General features: G+C 35.5%; 1 protein-coding gene across 1 annotated transcript in view; it reads right to left on the bottom strand.

Moving 5' to 3' along the window:
• Positions 1-12,048, bottom strand: part of LOC119836361 (unconventional myosin-Va) — a 49,874-nt gene that overhangs the window by 15,278 nt on the left and 22,548 nt on the right. Inside the window, exons 18-27 of the mRNA XM_038361666.1 lie at positions 11,843-12,017; positions 11,256-11,345; positions 10,738-10,922; positions 9,855-10,111; positions 6,324-6,450; positions 5,838-5,916; positions 5,500-5,595; positions 4,180-4,288; positions 3,321-3,464; positions 2,279-2,358 (exon numbers count right to left, since the gene is read on the bottom strand). Coding sequence (XP_038217594.1) covers positions 2,279-2,358; positions 3,321-3,464; positions 4,180-4,288; positions 5,500-5,595; positions 5,838-5,916; positions 6,324-6,450; positions 9,855-10,111; positions 10,738-10,922; positions 11,256-11,345; positions 11,843-12,017 — 1,342 coding nt within the window. The remainder of the gene's footprint in view (positions 1-2,278; positions 2,359-3,320; positions 3,465-4,179; positions 4,289-5,499; positions 5,596-5,837; positions 5,917-6,323; positions 6,451-9,854; positions 10,112-10,737; positions 10,923-11,255; positions 11,346-11,842; positions 12,018-12,048) is intronic.

Genomic DNA, 12,048 nt, shown 5'->3' with positions numbered 1-12,048 from the left:
TATCGTACATCGATACTTTTGATTCGATGTTGACATCGATGTCAACATCGATGTTTTCTTAATATCGATCATCCCTATCTCTGTGCCAAATTTCCTTCCAAATCAGCCTACAAATTTTTGGGATTAGCATGTTTGAGCAACCAAACAAACTTTTTCAGGTTTTTATATCTATACTAATATTATAAAGCTGTAGAGTTTGTTTGTTTGTTTACACGCACTAATCTCAGGAAGTAATGGTCCGATTTAAAAAATTCTTTAGTGTATATATATATATTTTAAACAATCGCCGTATTATGTAAAAATACCTTTTTATCTTTGTCAAAAGCATTCGGTAATTCGATGAGAAACCTCTTAATAAAAACACCATCAAACACTTCGGACATTTTAACATTTATTCATTATTATTCAATTACTGTTTATTTCCTGTATTTGTTTATTTAATACATACACACAACACACGTTCGTTTATTAAAATCAAAATTATCAACTGATATTTTGTTTCGCAAACATTTGAAAGATACAGGAAATATTTTTAATTTACACTAAGCTAAGCGCACATTTACGCAAATAGAGAAAGTGACAGTGTTTTGTAACACAGTTTTTTATCTATGTACTAACAAACTGATAAAACTGTCTCGTTGCTGATAAAATTGGGAAATTTGACTATGCAATTCAATTTAGTTTGAAGTAATTATATGATAGTTTTGAAACGAAATTAATTATTTTATTATATACTTTCATGACATGCTTTTAGCTACATCTGTATGTTTGTATGTAACCGACTCTTTGATGACAGATTTAAAACTTTGTACACTTAGTATTTGATTTCACGCGAGTATTATACATTTAGAAATTAAAAACTTTTTAACGGATTTTAAACGCGATTTATTCATTATATCACGGGGAGACTGACCGTGTCCCCGTGACCACGCTCGCTGTAAAGTGTTCGAAACGTCGGCTTAATAATATAATGAATAAATCGCGTTTAAAATCCGTTAAAAAGTTTTTAATTTCTTTGTACACTTAACAAGGATCGGTAAGGAAACAATGATTTCATGTGTCTTTATTATCCTGTGCAAGTGAGACGATTTAGTTGATTCTATAATTATATCATGTTTTTAAGTTTTTTGAAGTGAAAACTTCTTTAGGCGCGTTGAGCGTTTTGGTAGAGGTTAAAATCCTCGGTTCGCGTCACCGACATGCTAATGATAATAGTATATCTATAGCTATGGAGAGCCAGACAGCGCACGCGCAGTAGCAACTTGAATTCATTGAAATTCGTGTAAATATAAATACTATGTATAATTAAGATAATTATATATTAATTATTTTTTCAACCTTTGTATTTATATTTTGTTCATGATTTGTTTAACCCATCATATGTAACTAATAAATAAAACATAAAAAATTTCATATAATTTTTGCATATAGTTTTAATTACTCTCAACTTAATAGTTCCGTTTTCACTTCTATCGGCAGTCCCACAACTGCTACTGTTTTTTTTTTTAAACAACATTTGATTTGATTTGATTTTTAAATTGATATTTGAGCGGTGCGATAAGGATAATAAAATGGTCTAAACCACATAGTTATCTAGGCATTATAGCCATAGCTGACTTTGATATCTTACTAATAGACATTATAAATGCGAAAGTAACAATGTCTCGTTTAACGCCTAAACTACTAGACAGATTTGGATGTAAATCGGTACAGAGATAGTTTCAGACCCGAGATTGGAAATAGGATAAATCACGGGAACGGGAACTATGCGGAGAATACCACAAAACTGTCTACCTGTCTGATAAGATTTTATTTATGTAAGATTAGATAATAAAAATAATAACTTTTTTGAAAATTTTATTTCTGTATTGGACTGTTTGTTCTTGTCTCAACAAGGCGGGCGAAGCCGCGTTCGGATATCTAGTATTACTATGTACTAGCTGCGGCCCGCAGTTTCACCTGCGTAAATGAGTTTTTCCATTTCCCAATGTAGGCACATGGGAAATGGGAAATGAGCTACCGCCTCCTAAAAGTTACTTAAGTTATTTATCATCACATCAGTAACATCAGTACTATCTACCAATGATATTCCCATCAAAATCGGTCCAGTCATTCCAGACATGAGCCGAAACAATAATACAGACAAAAACTGTAAAAAAAAAAATATTTTTTATGCACCGTATGCATGTAGTTAAACGGTTATTTCAATGTTACAAACAGACACACCAATCTCATTTATATAAATAGATACAAAATGTGAGTGGGACAGAGTGCGTACCTGGTGAGTGAGCACACTCTTGAGTTGCACACACTCGTCGCGGCGCCTGTCCAGCTCCTTCTGCATTGTGTCCATTTGATCTATGAAACGTATCGTATTAGTAGAAATATTTGAAGGAATTAATGAATGAACACTTTATTGTACACACCATAAGGAAATATTACAAAGTAGAGACTAAAAAATACAAGTTGCACAATAGGCGAACTTATTGCTACAGAGCCATCTCTTCCAGGTAACCAAAACAAAGAAGGTGTGTAATATTTATTATATAAGTAAAAAAAAAAAACTTTATTAAAAACATAAATTATAATATAAACACACATAGAATACTCATAGGTTGGGTATGTGAGTCTACTAATTGCCGACTTTAAATTGGAAAGGGATTAAAAAAGGATTGACAAGGAAAAAAGGACTGGGGTGGGTAAGAAAAAGGATAAGGGTCTCCGGCTCCCCCCTCACGAAACACATTCGCACGCTACAAACGACGAAGAATTTCGTACATTGACCCGGGTGCAACCTGTCTCTGTCGCTCTTACGTTAAAATCATGCGTCCCGTTCACTCGTCGCTCCCGCACGAGCGGGACACATTGTTATTACACAGGAGTGAGTGAGTGAGACCGACAAATCCGTTAAAAAGTCTTTAATTTCTAAATCTATACTAATTTTATAAAGCTGAAGAGTATGTTTTTTTGAACTAACTCAGGAACTACTGGTCCGATTTGAAAAATCTTTCAGTGTTAGATAGCCCAACTAGTGAGGAAGGCTATAGGCTATATATATACCGGAACAATTCTTTCAGTGTTAGATAGCCCTATAGCCCCTTATTGGGGCTATATATGTACCACGGGCGAAGCCGGGGCGGACCAGTAGGGTATAATACTCGCGTAAAATCAAACAGAAGAATATTCTTCATACGTCTCTTTTCTCGACCGTAGTATCACGCCGGTTCTGTGGGGGTGTGGTACTTCCCCGGTGCGAGCTGGTCCAATTCGTGCCGTAACGTGCTCGACTAACACACACACAAAAGATAGATGAAACTCACCGATAACTTCCTTGGAGAGTATGATGCTGTCGCCAGCAGCCCGCAGCCGGTCGATCTGCTCTCGCAGCTTCTTATTCTCTATCTCCAATTCCTCCACTTTGAAGCGATCCGTGTTGGGATTGGACGATGGCAGCATGAGGCGGTCTGAAATGTCGATCAATATTAATATAATAGCTTGCTATTGTGTTTCGTACGATGAGTGGGGGAGCCGGAGGCCTATTTCCTTCTCCTCGCCCTTCCCAGTCCATTCCTTCTTTCCGGTCATCAATCCTTTCCTTATCCCTTATTCCTTAAAAGCGGGCAGCGCATTCTCAGAGGTCTGAGCCTCTGCGAATGTTCATGGGCGGTGGTGATGGCTTACTACAGGCGAATCACCGGCTCAGTTACCCGCTATGACATAAAAAAATATATATATATCTGTTTCACTGATCGAATTTCCTTTATGGACAAGTAAATAGATGTATATCTACCCCATATGGGGTATGGGGCAGATATAGGGATACGAGACTTCACACTTTTTTATAATACACATGTGACAGTAACGCTGTTTGTCTCTGCGTCGCCTAAACGACTGAATCGATTTGGAAAAATAGAACAGAGATGGTTTGACACTCTTGAAAGGACATAGGATAGATTTTATCCCGGAATTCCCACGGGTATGGACTTTGCGCGAGGAAAACCCCGGGACAGTGTCCTTTTTCCTTTACATGCATACTTAAGTTATTCTAGTATATTCATAATTATCACTGCGAAGTACCATCAAAATCCGTTCTACGGTTAACGCGTGAGAGTAACAAACATACAGACATACATCCACACAAACTTCCGCATCTACAACACCAGCAGGAGCATAACTTACTCAGCAGCCTGTCTTCCAGGTCGGTAGCGCGTTTCGCAGTTCGAGAGAGTTCACCTTGAAGCACTGATATTCTATTCTGCATCCGCAGCACTAGGCCGGCGTCAGCGATCTGAAACACGTGTACGTTTAACCGACTGTTGCATGAAAAAGAAGGGATAGAGAATGGATTTTCTAACACCAGATAGATTTTACAAGGCAATAGAAATAGAGATTGTGATAATTTTTTTTATTTCATAGCCGGCAAGAAGAGATGGACTGGGGAGGGCAAGGAAAGGGAAGAATAATTATTTCTCAAAATCGGTAAAAAATAAATAACTAAAATAAAATAATATGTGTGCAAAATTAACTAATCAGTGTGGTTTTAAATAGAGCTGTACATAGTTATGCATTACTAGCTGCGCCCCTCGGATTCACCGCGTAAGGCCGTAGAAATATCGGGATAAAAAGTTGCCAATGTGTTATTCTAGTTGTCTACCTACCAAATTTCATTGCAATCGGCTTAGAAGTTTTTGCGTGAAAGAGCAACAAACACACACACACACACATCTTTACAAACTTTCGCATTTATAATATTAGTAGGGAGTAGAATTGGATTTCGAGTATATTTTTGACACACTTTAGTAAAAACGGTTTAATAGTATGTACAGGTTTATTGTGAGGAATTCATAAAAAAGACAATTTTTGGCGTTTTACATGTTCTTTTTTATAAATTTTTTAAATCCAGAAATCTATCAAATATCCATATCCAGAAAAATATCAAATCACATATTTTTATATAAACAAAATCCAAAGAATATAAATAATTCAACATTTATCTTTAAGCTTACTAATTATTTTAATTAAATGTCTCTTTAAACAGTATCAATACACTATCCTAAAGATATTGTCCCAATACTTAAGCGCGCTGACCTTTTTTTGAATTTACTTGTATACCAAAAAAATCGCTCAGATGCGAGTCCAAACACAACAAAATTAAACTTGCTTTATAAGCTTTATATACAATTCAAGGTATCCTTTTTATAATGTTTCTTTAGTCATACAATGGCTTCTATTAAAAGCTTATCACACTTCACTCTAATACTATAAATGTGAAAGTTTTATTGTTTGGGTAAGTTTGTTCGCCAATTATTCTGAAACTACTGAACGGATTTTGATGAAATTTGGTATACAGACAGGGTATGAGCTGACTTAGGTGATAGGATACTTTTTATCCCGATTAAATGCTCCCTTGAGATAAAACAGGAATAATGATATTCGGGCGGAGCCTGGATGAGCGTCTAGTTTATAATATTTCCTTAATTATATATTAAGAGTACAAACCGGTGAAGGTCCGTTATGAGATCCCGCGGACCAGTTGACCGCCTCCAGGGCCGGCCTGGTCGTCTCCACCGACCGCACCGACCCGTAACCGAAATCCTATCGAAATCGACATAGCCATTAAATATGTGTACATGCATGTTGTTAACAACTTATTAAATTATGAATTTTCATACATGTCCGTGTCTTCTTCAACTACTGAACTATTATAAAATCTGATACAGATATATGGCTGCTTGTCTATGGTTAATCTCTATAATGTATTTTAAAGAAATCTCTTAAATATATATAAAAAAAAATATTTTAGATGTAAAAAGTGGGTATTTATAGAAAATACTTACGTCTTCTACAGTAGTCTCCTGTTGAGAGTTATTGCTCGCATCCGACAGCGAGCGTCTGTGTTCCTTTGGTGCTGGTGCTCTGAAAATTATATGCGTTTTTTTTTGTTTGAGTTTGTCACCTCAGAACGGTGAACCGTTTTTGATGATTATTTTTTCATTTGATAACTGTAGACCCATATAAATTTTATCTAGTTTATATGAAACTACACGGTCTAGTCTGACTCACTGAATTGGAAAGTGGTTTATTTATTTCTTTATTGTGCTGGTATACAAATAAACCTTAAAAAAAAGACTTACAACTAGACCAGCCAAGAAGGCGACCTTATCACTAAAGAGTGATCTCTTCCAGGAATGTGGTTAAATTTTCCGTAAAAAATAATTATCATGAAACAATTCTAATTTGTCCTAAAAATAACCTCATCCGTTTTTTGAAACGTCGATTAAAAACACATAATACTCTTTATTTTTTTACATGTACTCGCGTACCTCTGCAAAGAGTCGATCTTCTCTTGCAGGTCATACTGCGACGACAACAGCTTCTGTCTGCTCTGTCTCTCATTCTCCAATTCCTGACAGAGCGCCTTCTTCTCCGCCTCGTGTTGTTTATCGCGTTCTGAAATTATTTCTTATCAATTAATCGCCAGTTTCCTTTTCCTCATCCTTTCCAGTCCTTTCCTTCTTTCTAGTCGTCAATCCTTTCCTTGTCTCTTTCCCCTTAAAAGCGGGCAGCGCATTCGCAGAGGCATACCCCCTCATTACCTAATGTCCATGGGCGGTGGTGATCGCTTACCATCAGGCGAACCACCAGGTTAGTTGCCCGCTTATAGCATAAAAAATATCAATTAATTGTAATATTTACTGTAACTAGCTGCACGCCCTGGCTCCACCCGGGGGAGTCATTTTCCGTTATTAATAATAAAAACATTTATTGACGACAGACAAACCACACAATACAAACAAACACAAAATGAGAGAAAGAAAAAAACAAATATGAATAATAACAAAAAAAAAATATTTATACGCTAGTTACGCCAGCGGAACCCTAACGTAACGCTGAGTCGACGGTTCGCACGGGAACGTATATTACTGTATGCAGCGAATTCCTTTGGTGCGACGTAATTTTAAGTTTTCATGTTAAATAAGTTTAGTATTATATTCATTACTTTTTACCACTTGCATCGTGCAAGACATCTTGTAATCTTTATAATTAAAGTATTTTTATAAGTAAAATTCGACTTTTTTTTGGGGCCTCCGGCTGTGTGAAACATAATTCGCTAAAACTAATAACAAACAAAATAATAAACAAATTAAGTACTAAATCTTACTAATTCTAGCCTTAAATAATAAACATAACACAAGCACTGTGTGGTAATGTCCACCATCAAAAGGGACTACTCAGTTTAAAGCTGTAGTGTTCAACGGACCACTAACAGCACTGATTTTCAGGAGTCCCCATCGACCGCAACGGTTGGAGTTACAGTTTATGTAACAAGCACAGGACATTTAAAAGTATACCAAAAGATAAACAATTTTAAATGTAACGCAGTTTGAAGACAAAAAAAAACATAAGAAAAATAATACCTCAATAATAAATTATAAATTAACGGAAAAGCTGATAGCTGATATATATAATAAATATTTAAATAATCAAACATTCTACTTATATACAAAATGGATAATGAGGTATAAAGGAAAGATAAAAAAGAAATTATAATAAAAAATTAAAACAATATTGTATGTGTAGACATATATTGGCAAGTGATTTTTTATAAATAAATAAATAATATATATATATATATATATATATATATATATATATATATATATATATATATATATATATATATATATATATATATTGTGTATATAATAGGCGAGTTGACATATCAACGGCACTAAGGCTGGTACAGTGTGTTTAGTAAATATTTTTTGTACTTTAATCGAAAATTTGATATGAAAATATTATTGAAATAATATAAACAATCCTGTACATGTTGTTTAGATTTTATTAAAATCGATAGATGCCCATCAAGAACAAAGAACGCGACACGTAATTTATTATATATTAGGATTAAATTCCTTATTTTACGGACTAGGAAAAAATTGGGACATTTTTCATAAGGTTCGGTCATATACACTACTAGCTGCTCCCGGCGGTTTCACCCGCGTAACTTCGTATCCCGTTGGAATATCGGGATAAAAGTTGCCTATATGTTATTCCAGTTGACCAGCTATCTACGTACCAAATTTCATTGCAATCGGTTCAGCTGTTTTTGCGTGAATGAGTAACAAACACACACACATCCTTACAGACTTTCGTATTTATAATATTAGTAAGCATGATTAGTAGGATAGTAGGATTCTCTTCTCACATGATACATATACAGCCTTTAGAACTTAGGGATCCCGTACACATCCAAGGGTGAAATATTTGAAAGCGGCCCGGTAGTTCCCGAGATTAGTGCGTTCAAACATTAGTTTTAATGTTCGTACCATGTATTTTTTTTAATATTTAATAGTAGTACAAACCTTTGACCGAAATTAATAATTAATATCGTATTCAGGTATATTACCTTTCCAAAACTTGGCACGCTGCTCAAACTCCTTGGACCAAAACGGTTTAGTATCAAAATGTTCTATATCTTCACTGATCATTGTTTCCATTGTCGTTACCATTTTTAACACACTTATAACCTACACCTGTATGTGTGTATGTAAACGACCTCCTTTAGACTCGATGTTGGTCTAATTTAGACGGACAGATTTAATTCAAACTTTGTACACTTATCATGGACGATGCAATAAATTTATGAGTTCTTATTATCCTAATAAGGGTCACCAGGATTAAACAATTTCTACTACCACACTCTGTATGTCCAATTTAGTTGATTTTATCATTAAAGCGCGCTATTTACATTTTTTATTATTATTTACACATTGAAAAACACATTTCCTTTTTAATTCTTTAACTATAATTAAATACTGCCTATTCACGAATGCACTAAACCGATTTATATTTTAGTATTTGTAATATATACACCAAAAATACCATAGACCGCTAGAAATCTGAATTCAATCATGTTTTTAAAGTCACCATTATAATTTAAAAGCGATAAATGCAATGAGACTTCGTCACCTCGAAAACGCATTTATGGCATTAAAATAATCGTAGATATGTCTAAGTATACTGAAAGATTAATGATTTAAGGAATGAATAGCTATTTTCACTGCGTATTTTTCACGTGAGTTACTTTAAACTGTGACAATTTTTCACTTTAAATCACACGCACATAAGCAAAATTTCAAATACTTAAAAATAGAACTGTAGCCTTGTATTTTATTAATTATTTCAGTTATTCTATCATCTATTTTGTTTCTTTAATGTAAGTTTGATATAACATCGCGAATTACAATGCGCTATCGGCAATTTATTATTATCTGCAATTATCGACCGCTATCTCGAAAACACTATTAGGTTGATTTTTCGATAACACCCCAGCTGCGGGTCAAGGATGTGATTTTAATTCAATTCCCATGTTTCGGAAGTTTGTTTATGCGAGAGTTAGAGTGACGCGCGCACACGCACGATCGACTGTCGCTACACGGGGCCGCACGCACACGTGCGTACGTATCATCGTTCAGAAATAAGAATGCGCGAGTTCAATTCTTTATTCGATATATCTAATTACACGAATATTATATCACACTTCGCACTACTATTATAAATGTGTAGTATGTTTGTTTGGATGTTTGTCCGTCAATCACGCTGAAACTACTGAACGGATTTTGATGAAATTTGGTATGCAGATAGAGTATGAGCTGTCTTGGGTGATAGGTTAGGATAGGATACTATTTGTACTGATTAAATGCTCCCTTGGGATAAACCAAGAATAGGCAAGTCACTAAATCATTTGTAAATGTCCTAATTCCACGCGGGCGAAGCCACGGGCGGAAGCTAGTTTAAAATATTTCTGGGAAAGGGATGAATTCACAAATTATTGCTAAGCAAAAACCAACCTTCGATAAGTAGCTCGTAATGCTCCTTATTGCTTCTCAACTCCTTCGCCAGCTTCTCACTCTCCGCTTCCATCTCTTCCTTCTCCTTCTTGTACTTGCTCTCTATCTGTCTCTTTTCCTCCGCCAGACGCTTGCATGTTTCCTTCTCTTTCGCAAGTTGTTCACGGAGTAGGGTAAGGAAATTGTCCTTGTCTACGATGTCTATTTTCAATGTGCGCGCCTCCATTTCCACTTGTTTTAGGTGTTCGAGTTTCGTCCTAAAGACCATGGAAATAAGATATATTTTTCTACGTTTTGTGTATATAAGAGAACATCGATTATAATCTTTCTTAATTAAAAAAAAAACATCTAATCGTGATGCAACTTAATTAAATAGCAAGCCTCTCTATATTCGGTAAAACTGAAGGGCTATATTGATTTTATAAAAAAAAAATCCAAAAACAACAGACAAATTTTTTTAAAAGGACCCGTTATCCAGCCACCATAAACCAACGCTAGGAACTTTCCTAGCAAGCGCTGAATTAGATCATATTTGCTGGTGGTAAGACACTTTTTGTTATTGTTATAGTTTGACACTTCCATGAAATAAATGTTTTTTTTTGTCTTTCTTTCTTTCTTTATAAACTTTTAAATAAGGGTTCAATGAATTTTATACCTTCGATAAGTTTTTGGTGATTTTTATTTATAACTTCAAATATAGCTGCTCCTACTTCTATATTTTTTTTTGGGGAGGTAATGTTAATTAATAGATTACTTAGATGATCTCGTGTTTCTATAATAATATTAATATTAATTTCTTTTTTTTAGAGCTGGTGTCGTGTCAGACCGATGTCATGTCCATGAAATAAATGTTTTTACTTTCTTTCTTTCTATGTAGACCGACCTGAGCTCAGCGATCTGCGCTTGCAGCGGCTCTATCATCTTGGCGCGCTCCTGCGAGTACTCCAGCTTCTGCTGCAGCGATATGATCTTATTCTCGAGACCTTTGTTCAGGGACTTCACGTGGTCCAGACTTCGCGCTTCGATGCGTAGCTTCTTGTACTGCCTGCGGGCTAGGAATCGGCGTATCTGCGAAAGAGAATTTATATTAATATTACAAAACTGAAGTGTTTGTTTGTTTGGTTGAGTGCGCTAATATCAGGAACTACTGGTCCGATTTGGAAAATTCTTTCAGTGTTAGGATAGCTAACTTATTGAGGAAGTCTATATACCATATTATCACGCTAAGACCAATAGGAGCGGAGCACCAATGAAGAATGTTTCAAAATCGGGGGTTTATTTTCCTATTGAGAGGCGGAAGCTAGTAAAAAATAAACATATTTTTACTTAATTACGGATTTTATAAAAGCGTGTGTGCGTTTGTTTGTCTGTCCGTTTCTTAACCTTGCAATAAGTACTTACGGCTGCCTGAGCGACGATGATCTGTCGTCTCATGTACCTGGCCCTCTTCCGAGCGAGGTAGCCGCGGGCGTAGCGTTGTATCGTGATCGTCTGTTAAGAAGTTCATTATATATTACGTACAGTTGATAGTGTCGACGTTTGTAAATTTAAAACAAGTCTAATCTACACTAATATCATTAAGAGGAAGAATTTGTATTATAAACTCAAAAACTACTGGACCGATTTTTAAAACTCTTTCACCATCAGAAATCTGCATCTTGGCTCAGCGATAGGCTATATATGTACCACGGGCGAAGCCGGGGTGATCAGCTAGTTTCGGAATATTATTATTTCCTCCAAAAGCAAAAAGGTCACGATGTCTGGGTTCCTTAGTCTTTATTACAATGCCTCGGGGTATAAAAAGCGTAATCCCGAATATCCTGATCAGGATGTTGGGACAGCTTATAAATATGAAAAACTAAAAAGTAGTGGGAATTTTTGTTATTTAACTAGATACTTTAATGAAAATGTACTTTCAGAATCCAAACTTTTAAAAGTTATATAATAATTTCCCTCATTTAAGAAGAAAAACATTCATAAAAACTTACAGCATTCAAGAATTTCTTCTCCTTATAATACTTCCTGGCGAGGAAGCCTCTCGCTCTCGCTTGCAGACCTATCGCGAGGTGCCGCAGCCTGTTGTATCGCTTTCGGGCGAGCCAGCCCCGCACGTGCTTTTGTATTTTAATCGCAGCACGGTTGCGGCGGATCTCTTGGGCACGTCTATAGTAAGAATAATGCAGTTAATCAGTAA

The sequence above is a fragment of the Zerene cesonia genome, chromosome 24 (assembly GCF_012273895.1).
Source record: "Zerene cesonia ecotype Mississippi chromosome 24, Zerene_cesonia_1.1, whole genome shotgun sequence".
NCBI classification, from domain to species: domain Eukaryota; kingdom Metazoa; phylum Arthropoda; class Insecta; order Lepidoptera; family Pieridae; genus Zerene; species Zerene cesonia.
This window is presented reverse-complemented; position numbering and strand designations above follow the sequence as displayed.